The sequence below is a fragment of the Panthera onca genome, chromosome D1 (assembly GCF_046562875.1).
Source record: "Panthera onca isolate mPanOnc1 chromosome D1, mPanOnc1 haplotype 2, whole genome shotgun sequence".
NCBI classification, from domain to species: Eukaryota; Metazoa; Chordata; class Mammalia; order Carnivora; family Felidae; genus Panthera; species Panthera onca.
In genome coordinates this window covers 68546129-68561459 of record NC_138348.1, presented here as the reverse complement: position 1 = coordinate 68561459, position 15331 = coordinate 68546129, and the positions used below count along the sequence as shown (strand labels likewise).

At 38.6% G+C, this 15331-nt stretch overlaps 1 protein-coding gene across 5 annotated transcripts in view; it reads right to left on the bottom strand.

Moving 5' to 3' along the window:
* Positions 1 to 278: 278 nt before the first annotated feature.
* The window catches only part of CCDC83 (coiled-coil domain containing 83), a 45124-nt gene continuing 30071 nt past the window's right edge, over positions 279 to 15331 (bottom strand). For 4 of the 5 annotated variants that reach the window (XM_060605451.3, XM_060605449.3, XM_060605448.2 and 1 more), the window contains 5 exons: positions 12273 to 12341; positions 6694 to 6815; positions 2568 to 2644; positions 1847 to 2049; positions 279 to 504 (listed from right to left, as the gene is read on the bottom strand). In XM_060605451.3, the coding sequence (XP_060461434.1) occupies positions 343 to 504; positions 1847 to 2049; positions 2568 to 2644; positions 6694 to 6815; positions 12273 to 12341 (633 nt within the window). In that variant the 3' untranslated portion in view covers positions 279 to 342. The remainder of the gene's footprint in view (positions 505 to 1846; positions 2050 to 2567; positions 2645 to 6693; positions 6816 to 12272; positions 12342 to 15331) is intronic. The other variant, XM_060605450.3, reaches the window with a different exon arrangement.

Genomic DNA, 15331 nt, shown 5'->3' with positions numbered 1-15331 from the left:
AGAAAATTTCTGATTGAAATATTTCATATTGGAATGATAGATTTATCAGAAGATTTTTAAGTGGTAAGGAAACTTGGAAACCATCTAGGGCCCATTATCATGCTTCTGAATACTTGGATATGGAAATATAAAGTGTACTTTCATTTTTGTCACTCATGCCATGCAGATAAATGAACAACTGAATACTTAGAACTTTGATTTTAAATATCATTATGACCTTTAAAAATAACAACTGGTTTAATAATGGACCAAAGTGTAAATAAAATGGGCAAGTGATATACTTCAGTTCCCAATGAAAATTTATAAGGAAAAGTTGTTATTTTTACTTTGTAGCTTTTAGTCTTAGAGAAAAGACTTCATCATTTTGTATGTGATATAGCTTTCTGGGCTCTTGACATCTTCATAGAATTTGACTGGAATTTCCGTCTCTTGAAAATGAATGGGCATCTTCTTGCTCTCCACACTCATGAGCTTCACTTGGAGGGGACCCAAGTTGACGTAATCCTATGATAAACAGATATAGAAGAGAATATGAGAGGTTATTCAACAAGTTACCAGTCTTTTGTTTGTTTGTTTGTTTGTTTGTTTGTTTGTTTTGAGAGAGAGAGAGAGAAAGCAAGAATGGGGAGGGGTAGAGGGAGAGGGAGAGGGAGAGCGAAATCCCAAGCATGCTCCATGCTTGCAGGGCAGATTGATACGGGGTTCAAAGTCAGGAACTGTGAGGTCATGACTTGAGCCAAAACCAAGAGGCAGGCACTTTACCGACTGAATCACCCAGGTGCCCCAACAAATTACCAGTCTTAATAGTTTGGTTTCCTTGGGGCATCTGGGTGGCTCAGTAGTTGAGTGTCTGACTTCAGTTTAGGTCATGATCTCGTGGTTCGTGAGTTTGAGCCCTGCATTGGGCTTTGCGCTGATAGCTCAGAGTCTGCTTGGGATTCTCTGTCTCCCTCTCTCTCTGTCCCTCCCCCACTTGCTTTCTCTCTCAAAAATAAATAAACATTAAAAACAATAGTTAGGTTTCCTTTATTATAGTTGGCCTTTATCTGACATTTCATTGTCCTTTTAACTGACTGAATAACAAGTGAAATATGAGAACCACTGTAAACAAAAAACCACTAAATACACTTATATACCCAGTAGAGAATGTAAGGCAAGACCTCCCAAAGGGCAGGCAGCAAGGCTGACAGGCTTGTCTTTCAGGGAGTTGGATGAGGGGCACCAATTAGAATGGGGAGATATATTCTCTCAAGGTCTTTAATTGGTAAAAGAAAATGTTAGCTGTATATATGTAGCCCTCTGCTGGCCAGGATATAAACACAGCAGAGTTTTCTATATTATTCAAGAACAATGGGAAGGATTGGCAAAGGTTACTTTGACTATAAATATTCTAATATTGAGAAAATTCTCCGTGAATTTTCACTTTTCACAGGACCAGTGGCCACTGTATAAGAAAGCTTACCATATTCTGCCAAACTAACTGTAATTTAAGATACCAACAAACAGAAATCTAATTTACTGATGGCTCAGTCCATTGAGCATCTGACTCTTGATTTCTATTCAGGTCATGATCTCACGGTTTGTGGGTTTGAGCCCCACATTGGGTTCCGTGCTGACAGCGTGGAGCCTGCTTAGGATTCTCTGTCTCTTTCTCTCTCTGTCCCTCCCCTGCTTGCACATGGGTAGGAGTGAAAATTGTGTCTAATGAGAGATGTGAATGGTGGGCCAATTTTACTAATAACTGCAAACAGAAATTTTCAATATCCGTATTATAGGTTAATTTTCTCCATTAATTAATAAAACAGCATTCTCTTAGCAGTCAGAATTTTTTTTGCATCAATCTTACCTTGAAATCCTGATCATCCTCATACAGTAAGTATTTCATATCAGAGGCCCCAAACCCTGTGCATGAGTCGCTTTCCTCATCTGTCTTCAGGTCCTTGCTGTACCTGGTCCCATCCTCACGAGTGACACATAAAGCATAGCTCTCAGCTGAGGAGCTCATCGTGTTTCCACTTTTTACTTCTACAGATTGCAATTTTGACTCTTCTGGGATAAATACAAAGAGATTGGTTATTTTGGGACAGATAAAAATGAAAATGCAATATACACTTGTCACATTTTTAATTTGAAAGATCTTTGAGGAATGTAGAGTCTATATATTAATGTGAGAGTGAGCCCCATTTTTAGAACCTCCAAGTTTATTCCATTCTCTTAGCTGACAGGTTTTGGTAATCATATGGTAACTCGTGTGTGTTGTTATTTTGGTTGGTTGGCTAAATTAGAACCCAGAAATACACCGGTATAGACAGCACTCCATCCCTCTCCACCAGTATTTATGTAATACTGAATTACATACACCACGTGAAACGTGGTGACTTGAATTTGAAAACAGGACTAGAGAAAGGAGGTGGGTTAGGACAAGTGTTGCAAGGAGAAGAGAAATATGGAGAAACTGGCACATACCTATTCCCTGAATAGCTCTTGGGTACGAGGTACCTGTCATAGATGCTCAATAAGTAGTTATTTTAAAAAAACAACCTGTCACCATTACGATGAAATAATACCTTTAAGTGTTTCTGGCAACTCCAAAGGCATTTCAGGTGTCACTGTCTGTCCAGCAGCTTGAGTAAGATACAGTTGCCTAAAAAGAACAAATGAGAAAAGCAGTCTGTCAACAAACATTGTACCATCTGGTCACTGGTGTCTGTGTCTCTGCTAGGTTCTGGAGACACACAGATGAAAATTGAGACAGTTTCTCCCCTGGAGAAGCATGAGGCCCAAGGGGGTGGCTGATGGACTTACAGTACTTTAGGGTGACATTCTGTACCCTGATGGGTGATGGGGGTAGTGTGAGAAGTGCTATGGCACAGAGAGAAGGTGCACCTGGTTGAGCTTTTAGGAGGTAAGGGAAGGTTTCCAGGAGGAGATGGGACCTGAGTGGAGTCTTGAAGAACCAGGGGCTATTTGCCAGGGAAGAGTTTGGGGTGAGGAAGGGCATTGTGTGATAAGGGAATGACACACTTAATGTTCTGGAAATGAAAGTGAGCTTGGCACCAGTTAGGGTGCTGTTGTAGTAGTCCAGGTGAGCAACAGCCGTGGCCTGAATGAGTGGTTTTAAGATGGAGAGGGAAAGAGAAGGACAACAAGCAGCAAGAATCCCAGATGACATCGAGGTGCTGGCTGTCGCCGAGTGCCATGTTGCAGCTCCAAGCCTGGGGAGCTGTACGTCTGCTATTGAAGCTCTCTGGGCATGTGTTTAATCCTGTTCTCTGCTTTTCAGCACCCACTGAACTTGCAACCAGAAAATACGATGTCTGGAAAGCTCCATATAACTTTTCCATGAAGTTTTCCCGAAGACAGCATGAATTGCACTCTTGTCAATAGTCAAACCACCCCTCATGCTTAGCAGCTCAGCAGTCAGGGTGAAGCCCCCGGATTACAGGTTGTCAATTATTTAAAGAACATGAGTAAAGCGTTCTTCAAAATGCTTAAGTTTCAAGCAAATAATGTAACTACATACAATATTTATGTTTATAAAACTTCTTTTTTAAAAAAAATGTTTACTTATTTTTAATGTTTATTTATTTTTGAGAGATAGAGACAGAGCACAAGTTGGGGAGGGGCAGAGAGAGAAAGAGGGAGAAAGAATCTGAAACATACTCCAGCCTATCAGCACAAAGTACTATGCAGGGCTCAAACTCGGGAATGGCGAGATCATGACCTAGGCTGAAGTCTGACGTTCAACCGACAGAGCCACCCAGGTACCCCTAAAAAAAAATGTTTACTTATTTTTTAGAGAGAACACACACGTGAGAGTGTGTGAATGGGGGACGGGAAGGGGGGGATGCAGATAGCCTGATGCAGGGCCCGAACTCACTAACCGTGAGATCATGACCTGAGCAGAAGTCAGTCGCTTAACCGACAGAGCCACCCAGGTGCCCAAGTGGTTTTACCCTTTTGAATAATTATGATCTTACTAAATGTCATAAACTTCATAAATCTGGATTCTTTCTCAATCATTAATTTATTGTCATTTTTATACCATCATAGGGCAACACTTGATGATATAGAAAATATTTAAAGAATGCTATTATATAGGTATTGGTGCACTTAGTCTAGTTCTGTGGCACTGGAGTCCCTGGGAAGTCACCTCTGGTGGACATTTACCTCCTGTCATGTGTTAAACAAATACTGTGATGTTCTTTGTGAGTTGTGAAAGGAAAATGTCTGGGGAGCATTGGATGGGAAAGGTAGTAACTCTATTAGCTAGAATACCTCATTTTTCAGCCAAATAGGAAAACAACTTTTTCTATTTCCTCTGGGTACAGTTTGTGTCTATTTCTCACCCCCTTCTAGTATTATATAGGACTGAGTTCTCAACAAATAGGTGAAAATGGAAGTTGCCATAAAATATGCAATATGTGTTATATTTCTTTGACTTGAAAATGGGTTACAGTAAAAGCTGCTGAATATGCTTGGAGTTACCCTTCTGGAAAAGTAGTGTAACAGAAATGAAGTGTTTACACATTTCTGTTCCTTTATGCAGTAAAATGTCCTAAACACTTGCCTCAGACAATTTACAATCTAGCAAGGAAGCAGACATTAAATAAGTAATCGTGAGTGTGATAAATGCTGGTTATGAAGGAAAACCATCCTTGGAAGCATATACCAGGGTACCTAACCCAGTTCTTATAAATGTCACCCATGCTGTTTCTTTTTGCTTGGTCAGATTTTGAATTCATCTCTCCCAACTCTAAGGCAAGACAAAACACTCATATCTCTCACTAAAGAAAATCAACCCACAAGGCACTGATGAACGTTGCCAGTTCTACTGAAGATTTTTGTGGGGTTAGGGGTTAAATTGGATAGGGTTAAATTGCATAGGACATGGCAAACAACTTAATGAGAATCTCCATTAAAAGTTTCTCCTCTCCCTGCCTGTCACTGCCAAGTTCTCTCTGGCCAGTGAAGGAATTCCTCTTTGTTGTAACTAGTAATTCACATCCATGGCAGCACCAAATCAGATATGCCAGACTGAGCTGATCAAAGCAGCAAGTGGAGTCATCTGTTTGGAGGGTAGCTCCTTCCTAAGGGAAAGACGACAGTGGATGGCAGGTACAGCAGTGTTTGTTAAGCCACAGAGCCAGCACTGGCTGCGGAGATTAGACCTGACTGCTAAAAAGGCAGCAGCAGCAGGCAGGACAGGAGAGTGGAGCTGGAGACCTGATCAGACAGAAGACAACTGGCAAGTGGGTGTGCCTATTATGGGGCACAGTGAGGCCGCTCCCCAGAGGACCCCTCAAGAGCATCAGCTCAAGAGACTGGGAATTCAAGCGTCCAGGAAACAGCCAATTCATTCGGCCTGACTGCCTGCCTCATCTGCATTGGTGTCTACCTCTGCAGGGCATCACACAGACATTGTGGAAGGGAGCAGAGGGCCCCTTTTTCTACCCTGCCCTGCCCAGCTTTCAGCCTGCAGCACAACTGCCCTATCTCCCAGTTTCTCCAATCTTGTATCCTGATGCCCATCACTTAGCCCAGCAAACAAAACCCCCCACAACTTACCTGTATCCACACATCAGGAAGTTTGCAAACAAAAAATACCTGATTATGTCACAAATGGTATTTTTCCATGCCACACAAGCCACAGGAACCATTTGGGTAGAAATTTTTTCATGGTCCTTCTACCACGTTGAATTTCTCTGCTTTAATTCCTAGACGTAGACATTTGTTTCCCATCGAACACATATACTCCCTACATTTGTGTGATTCTTTCCCTTCTCATGCTACTATTTAGATTATTTCTTGTTTCTGACTACCTGCCCAAATTATAATCACTACTTTGAGTTTTAATCCATATTCCAGGGCCCTAGTTTTCCTCAAGGCTGGTGTATTAAGAATTCTTTTGTCAGGCAAGGAAAAGAACCTAAAATACACATTTGGTTTCTCTTGTGCAGGAATATTTTCTCTGCCTACAAGATAGTTTGACTCTTCCATTAACTACTAAAGGAAACAATTGTACAGTCCACAAGGTAACTAGAAGCCCAGAAGACCTCCAGGAAGTTACCACAAAGTTGATCACTTCCTCGTTGTGCTAACTCCACACCTCATACTTCTTCTGCTTCACAGGTATGCTTTGATTTTTATGCCTCTCTTCCCTGCTGACGTGGAGGCTTTTGAAGGTCAGCAGTTGTGATATTCATGTTAAGTGTTTGCTATTATGACTATAGTGCATTGCTAGAAAAAGCAAGCCACAGTTTGTACTGTACCAATGGTCGATTATAATATTACACCTTCATCATGGCTGTTTTGTGAGTTCTTTTCTTTTCAACAATTGTCATCTTGCTGGAGCATCAAATATTAAATCATCTTTTAAAAATAATAACTTTTGGGGGTGCCTGGGTGGTTCAGTTGGTTAAATGTATGGCTTTGGCTCAGCTCATGATCTCATGGTTCATGGGTGAACCATGGTTCATGGGTTCGAGACCCACAGCAGGCTCTATGCTGACAGCTCAGAGCCTGGAGCCTGCTTCAGGTTCTGTGTCTCCCTCTCTCTCTCTCTGCCCCTCCCCTGCTTGCACTCTGTCTCTCTCTCAAAAATAAAATAAACATTAAAAAATAAATAAAAATAACTTTTTTACAGATACAAACATTGACAAACTACTTTCTAGATATGCTAATGACTTTCACCTGGGTATTTTGAGATCCACAAGTCTACAGTTGAATAGTTGATCAATAAGCACCAAGTTTTCTTCTTCCAGTTTATGAATAGTATTTTCTAATTCTTCAATTTCCCTCCTGTGATTTGCAATCTGTTTTCAGAAGAAGAGAATGAATGTTGGTACTTGTTGACTTACTTCTATCTAGTCTTCTATAAGAAATTCAACTCTTAAAAATCCATTTGCCTAAGGGGAAGATCTATCCTGTATTATTGATTACTGGGTTTGTTTTGTCCTTCCTCTCTAAGAAGGAATAGGTGGGTCTCTTTTCTAGATTATGTGCAGTACTTTTTTGGCAAGGCAGTTATTAGTGAATGGTAGGAGTTGTCCTTTCCTACCCTTCAAAAACATCACTGGACTTATCTATGAGCTGGAGGTATAGATAAACAAAAATAAGACTAATTAACTTATCCATGTAAGTGGGGGAAGATGGTGATAAAAACAGAAAGCAGTGTGATCAAACCATAACGGAAGCTGTCCAGGTACGGTGGGAGGTTCACCCTATGTCTAGTGTAGGGGATAGAGGGGAATTAATAGAGGAGATGACATCTAATCTGGATCTTGAAGGCCAAGTAGGGATTCTCTAGGCAACAAAAGAGGGTACATTCTAGGCAGAAGGAACCACATGTTAGGCACAATCATTTTGGTGTAGATAGCTACAAAGTGGAAGCGGGGAGAAGTAGGAGAGAAATTGGACAATTAGGGAAGAGCCAAATAATGCTAACGGGTCTAGTTTTTCTTTTTTTTTTAATATAATTTATTGTCAAGTTGGCTAACATACAGTGTATACAGTGTACTCTTGATTTGGGGGGTAGATTCCTGTGATTCATTGCTTACATACAATACCCAGTGCTCATCCCAACAAGTGCCCTCCTCAATCCCTATCACCCATTTCCCCTCTCCCCTGCACCCCCTGCATCAACCCTCAGTTTGTTCTCTGTATTTAAGAGTCTCTTATGGTTTGTCTTCCTCCTTCTCTGTTTGTAACTATTTTTTTCCCCTTCCCTTCCCCCATGGTCTTCTGTTAAGTTTCTCAAGTTCCACATATGAGTGAAAACATATGATATCTGTCTTTCTCTGACTGACTTATTTCACTTAGCATCATAAAGCACTAGTTTTTTTTTTGCAGGTGATGGAAGGTCATTGACAGACATAGCAGGTTTGACGTTTAGTAAAGAAATGTGGCTAACTTAAATATGAACATGCTGCTTCTATTGACAGAATCCCCATCAGTCTTTAAGAAGTGTATTTTGATAACTTTTGTCTAAAGAAGGCTTGATAGTGGGAAAAATACACAGAATGTTACTAGACAGAACTCCCAACTCACCTTTCTCCCTGCCTCATATAGTATGAGCTATACAGGTGCTGCCCTGAGAGATGCTCACAGAAAGAGGTCAGGACGATAGCAAAATTAGAAGCAACAGTACAAAAGAGAAAGCAATAGACTGGTAAGAATAATAGAAAATAAACTGGAAAAAGTATTTCAGAAGAATATGATGAAACAAAAAAGGTTCAGGGGTTTAGATTCAGTATTTCTTGTTAGGAGTTGCCAAGAGTACTTAGATAGCTAACATTTTTGATTTGTAATTAAATATATTTATTGTATTTTTGATTTGGGAAACATTCCGTATATTACCACATTCCTATCTCTATCACATAAGTCATGTATTACATGCTTGAATTCCTACTATGGGCAAGATTCTGTGCGAGACAGAGGGACACAAAAGTGAATAAGGCATAGCTTCTTCCTTCAAAGAAGTTTACAATGCAGTGAACAAATACACAAATATTTGTAACATAAAACAACACTGGTACCATAGAAAAGGCTCAAATAGGGGTGCCTGGCTGGCTCAGTTGGTAAGGCGTGCAACTCTTGATCTCAGTGTTGTGAGTTCGAGCCCCACGTTGGGTGTGTAGATTACTTAAAGATAAAATCTTAAAAAAAAAAAAAAAGCTCAAATATTGCTGGTGGCTTGGAGTTCAAAAGAAAAGCATATATTTTTTACCTGCCTTAAACAATTTAGCAAAACCGTTTGAGTCCATAATACTAAATTAGAAAGCAAGGGGCTGGTGCTTTAGGATCTCATGTGTTGGGAGATAAACAGTTCAATTACAGGCTTGAATGCCTTAAAGAAAAGTTAATAATTTTCAAATGTCAAAGGATGAGAAGAAATTATATTTAGAGGTTGTAAACAGAAGGAATTGATAGAACATTTGGAAATGTTTGACCCAAGGACTTGGCATGCTTGGGAGGCAGCACACACAGTTTTTGGTCTTCTTCCAAAGCTTGGAATGAGGGCCCCTTGGGGTCCGACCTCTCAAGCTAAGGATGTCTTGTGGCATCACGTACCCCTTTGGACTACTAACTAAGGTTCTCAGCAATTAATGTCTCCTTTCCAGCCTTTTGAAATGTTAGGGAGATGAAAAGTACCTTTAGATTTCTAGGGTAAGAAACTGAAAATGAAGAAGTAGAAGACCGCTTTTCCTTCCTCATCTTCCCCATCCTCAAATATCCAAGAAATTGAGAAAGAATTTAGTTAAAACTATTATAAGTCAGAGACCTAGGATCCTGAATTAAATGCATGTTCTTGAAATTTTCCCCTGCAAGTTCCCAGTTAGCTTTATGCCTCCTCACCCTTGAAACTCTGATTACTAACCTCTTTGAATCCCTTTCTTTGTCTAGTTTTATTTGCTTTCCATTTGTTGAGTTAGTCTAAGTCATTTGTTAATTTCAGTTTTTCTTCATTTCCTTAATATGCATACTAAATAAAACCAGATAATGGAAGTCATGCAGGGGACATTTCATATCCTTCCCACAGATCTAACTGTTTGGTTATTGTTGAAAGATGGTTATATGGAGAAATATTTTCAGGAGTTCCATTATTAAATATCCCTTGTTACTCATTCTAAACCTTCCTCAAAGAAATTAATTGACATACATTATTCCATTTCCAGGCAATTTTCAATTCTTATGATAATACTTATAACCAGAGATGGTTTTAATTAATTTTGGGAGTAAATTTAATAATGCTAAAATAAATATTTATTGAAATAAGGAGAAATTAAATCTACTAAATTTCCTTAAAATGATTTGTCCTTTATTACTAAGCTCTTTTGTTCATGATTTAATTAGATTTGACATTTTTTGTGTCTTTTATTTCTACTGAATTCTGAGAAGAAAACAAAACAAAATGTAATTTGTGGCTTTAGTAGGAAGGCTCAAAACACCAAAAAAGCCTTTCTTATCAGTCAAATATAAATGTTTGCCATCATTTTCTCTGAACCTAATATCTATGACATCTTATAGGATTTAAGGTTTGAATTGTGAAATTACTATAATTAGGATTATACTATTGTATTCAATAAAAGTATCAAAACTAAACTCTTCCCTAATACTCTTTAACTGTTAAGCTCACCTTGAGTTTTTAAATTTTTTAATTTAACTTATTTTGTTATTATGTTATTATTATTATTATTATTATTGTTTTTTTTAAGTAGGCTTCACACCCAGCATGGACCCCAAAGCAGGGCTTGATCTCATGACCCTGAGATCAAGACCTGAGCTGAGGTCAAGAGTCCGACCCTGAGCTGATTAAGCCCTTCACTGTGAGTTTTTTAAAATCAATATTCATTTTTCAAAACTGGGGATTCCTCTTGATTCATTTTGGAAGTAGTATGGACTCCTATTGACCATGACTTTATGAAGGCAACTTAAAGATAATTGTCAACATTATAGAAAGCACATTAATTTTTAAATTCCTTGTTTCCTAGACTCACCAATACTGTTCAGCCAAATAGGAGGCAGGGAAAAAAGAAAAGAAGGTGACAGTGACAGTTTTACTTCAAGTGTCTGAGCAGATGGTGAAAAAGGAAATGCAAGAAGTGAAAATTTAAGGAGAAATTTAATGAGTTCTGCTTTAGGTATGTTGAGTACCTTTGGGACATCCATGTGGAAATATTTCGTAGGCAAATAAAAATATAGGTATAGAGCTAAGGTATAATGCTGAAGAAATCACATGTTAGTGATTTGAGAATGACATACATATAACTTGCCAACAAGAGCTGTGTGTAGTTGAAGTGAATTCTTTCAAAAGATACTGAGTTTTCTTTCATAGATGGTATCTAAGCACAGTTTGGGTGACTCCTTGTTTGAATGTAAAGGCAATTTCAAAGTAGTGAGTTTTGCACATTTTCTGTAGCACCCTTGTAACATCTAGACCAAAGATTATCTACCTGTTATATCCAATAACATGCTCTCACATCTTCACCCAAGATCTAAGCCATGTACTTGATTCATTGCTCCAATGAGTATATCTATACTCATAGACATTCTTTCATTCAATAACTATTTAGTGAACATAGATTATGTATTAGTTTTCATGGACATATAGTTGAAAAAGCATAGCCTGCTCTGTGCAATGAGGAGATAGATGCATAAACAGACAATTTCAACATATTTTAGCAAGAGTTACAATGAAACAAGAGAGCACTGAGGAAAAAGTACTCAAGACTTTCTGGGGGAAATACAAAATGATTCAGAAAGAAATTAGTCATCAAGGTCTGTGTCTAAAGAAAGAGTCGGAGTTTTCCAGGCAGAGGAGGCTGAGAAGGTAAGAAGATAAGGCAGAGGGACTAGTATGTACAATGTAAGGAAAACAGGACAGTGCCTCATAACAAAGAAGGTCTATAAGTCCTCACATGATCACATTCAGCAAGAGCAATATTGTAGCACTGGTATAGGGAGACAAGTAGATAGTTGAGTCTAAGGCAGCATGCTGGGTCCACTGGTTTCTGCATGCTTTCCAGAGGGAGGTGTGAAGACAGTCTAAGGACCAAGCTAGGATAGGATATAGAGACTGCAGTGGGCAGGGGCATCTTGATCATTGGCAAATGGCTGTAATTGTGGGTTTGGTGTTGGCTGCAACACAATGTCCAAAAGGCTAGAGCAGTCCATTCAGAAGTCACTAGTGCAGGGAGGAGACAGATGCATGTCCTCTACAGATGAAAGGCAGAGGGACCAAAGGTCCAAAGGAAATCTCATAGATCTGAACCCTCTTTAATAATACGCCCCACAAGAGGGCATGTAACCCCACCTTCTTATACAACAGGGTCCATCTTCGAGAAGTGCAGGGGGAAGTAAGGAAATTCAAACAACTGAACCTTTATGCAAAGGGGCATCCTTTGCATCCCAAAGGGGCAATTAAAAACAGCAGAGAATGAGGTTAGAATGATCCTTTAGCCTTCCTCCCACCACCCAGAAGGAAGTAGCGTCTTGAGAAAGACCAGATCAATTTAGGGCATGAGAAACTTCAAACATTTGAGTATATTGCATTAATTATGATGTCAAAAAATGACTTCTGATTATTAATGAAATTGTTGATGGTACTCATTGAGTAACAGCTTATAATAAGATTAGGATTCCACTTGAATTTTATTTTACCTCAGCTAGCCACAAATCTGTGGTTTTCCCATGCCTTTAGCTCATAAATGAAAGTCATTTTCAGTTCAAAAAAACGAGAAAGAAGAAATTGCTTTTAAAATTCCACTCACCTCTCTTTTTAGCCAGTCATTCTCCCGGATCTCTCGGTAGCTGCCTTTGTCAATGAACCTTATGGCATTCTAAAAGAAAGTTTCTGTATTCAGGAAGAATTGTAACATGGTGGTTCAACATCACCTTAGCTGATCATTCATTTTAACTTATGTTTTGCAATTACTTTGGAAACATACCTAAGAACTTTTGCTTCAGTTGTTCTTTATTCTCCTATTGTATTATTTTTGCTGATTTGCACTGCCTAATACAGGTGATTTAGAGAACTCGATAGCAGTTATCCATTCAATTTGGCTTCTATTGTGAATGAACCTGATTGCCATGGTGAAATCAATCATTAAGTAATCTGCTCCTATGGGACGCCTAGGTGGCTCAGTCAGCTGGGCATCCGGCTTTGGCTCAGGTCATGATCTTGAGGTTTGTGGGTTCAAGCCCTGCATCCGGTTCTGTGCTGACAGCTCAGAGCCTGGAACCTGCTTCGGATTTCGTGTCTCCCTCTCTCTCTGCCCCTCCCCCATTCGCACCGTGTGTGTGTCTCTCTCTCTCTCTCTCTCAAAAATAAATGTTAAAAAAAAGAAGTGATCTGCTCCATAATTAAGGTGGCTGAACTGCAGTGATCAACTATTCTTCAAGTTTATGGTCACAGTCGTAATCCAACATATAGCAAAAAGCATGAATAGATTCTATTACTACCTTTTTAATTTGAGATATTTCTGTATGTCAGTAATAACAATATACATATTTACAAACTTAATAGCAAATAGTTTCAGGGTAGCAGGCTGTAGCTAGACAGTCTTCTGGAGAAAGTTATTTTAGATGAAGAAAACAGGAAAAGTATTACTTTGTCAGTAGGTTCACAAAATGTAAATTCATTTTCAATTACTTGTATATTTATAGTTTCACTCGAACTTTATAGTGGATGAAAGATTGTATTTATCTGTGAGGTACTTTTATATGGATACCATGTTATAAATTCCATATTCAGTGACTGAAGGGCACAACCTAAAGAAGAGAAATTAGGAAAACTCCTATAGATCATAAGCATTCACAGGAATAATTTAAAACTATGTTAAGAATAAATTTATCTAAGTCTTTAGTGTTGGAAGGTTTGCAATAATTTTTTTATTTAAATCACACTAATTAAACTAAGAGTGGACCTGTATTCCCCAGGAGCTAGGAACTTTTATACTCCAGCTACAACTGATAATTCTAAGGTTTCCTGGAACACAGAATTTCATTTGAACAAAAGCAGGACATAGCTCATAACTGAAGTTAGATGGCTAATGGCTTCATTTACCAAAAGTGGAGCAGAGGTTTTCAACTTTGGCCATACGCTAGAATCTCCTGGACAGTTTGAAAAATCCAGAAGCCAATGCAACATTGTAGGTCAATTACATGAGCATCTCTGTGCACAGGACCCAGGCACTGACTGAGTTAACCAATTTCTCAGGTGACTCCCACATTGCAGCCGAGGTTGTACAACAGTGGATTATCAGAAGTTAAATGTATGCTAAAACAGCCAGATAAAAATGGGGAAATTTCATTTATGTGTGTGAATTATGTAGAGAAAAGAAAATGTATAGTGTAACGATTAAGAGCAGTGATCTGAAGAAGACACCTTAAATTGAATCTCTCGATTCTGCCACTTGCTCTGGGAAAGTCACAAAATTTCTCTGTGCTTCAGCCTTCTCATTAGCAAGTCCCTGCCTTATAGGATTATTGAGAGACATAAATATAAAAGGCTCAGAACAGTATCTGGAACAGTCTTCATTATATATTGAATATGTATATTTGAAAGATATTTGATTTACAGATGCATTTTTAATCATCTTAACTATGTTCAGATCATTTTAATGTTGATTTCACCATTTAATCATATTCTGTCACAAAGGGGCTGAATTTTATGGGCAGTAAACTATTGGCAAGTTCTCCATAATCCTCTATATTTGCATAGATCTGTAAAAATCATGCAATGGGATGGTAACTGAAAGAACAACTAAACTAACACGTAAGCAACAAACCAAAGCAACTGAAATTCAATGAGGAACTTTAGAGAAGACCAGTGCTTATGTTTCTGAAGAAGAGATATTCTTGATGAAGAGACAATCCCAGTGGGGACCTCACTAACTGAGAAGGTAGTCTGGGGACAGGGGAAGAACAGTGAAAAGAAAAGATTCAGATGTTTTGTGAAAAACAAAAGGATTAGAAAACATATAATATTGGAAACCATATCTCAAACATTTTTTTATGTCCCAAATCTTTAAACCTCTAGCAATGTGGAGTACTTTCTTAGGTTTGGATATATATGAAAGTACTTTTTAGACAAATCATATTTCATTCTATAATACATCCAAAACTTTTATTTGATAATTTGTTGTAGTCATTATTATTACTTAAAAATAACTGAGTAACAATTTACTGAGCTCTTTTTTATTTTTTTATTTTTTATGAGTCACTATGCTACTTAAATCATCTCATTTAGGGGCACCCGGGTGGCTCAATCTGGGTGGCTCAGTTAGTTGAGCATCTGACTTGATTTTGGCTCAGGTCAATGATCCCAGGATAGTAGAATCGAGTGCTGTGCCAGGCTCCATGCCTGGCTCTACACTAAGCATGGAGCCTGCTTTAGATTCTCTCTCTCTCTCTCTCTCTCTCTCTCTCTCTCAGTGCCTGGGTGGCTCAGTCAGTTAAGCATCCAACTTTGGCTCAGATCATGATCCACATGGGGCTCCTGGCTATCAGTGCAGAGTCCACTTCAGATTCTCTGTCTCCTCCCCAACCCCTCCCTCACTCACTCACTCACATGCATGGGCATGCTTTCTCTCAAAAAATGAACAAATATATATAAAAAAAGATTCCTCCCCCCCCGCCTTCCCCCCACTCTAAAATTTAAAAAAAAAATCTCATTTAATCCTCATACTATTCTTTAAAGGTAAATATCATTGCCAATCTTTATATATATATATGTATATATATATATATATATATATATATATATATAAAAATTAGGAAACTGAAGCCCAGAAAAGTCAAGTAATACATTTAGTTTATATTCCCAGTA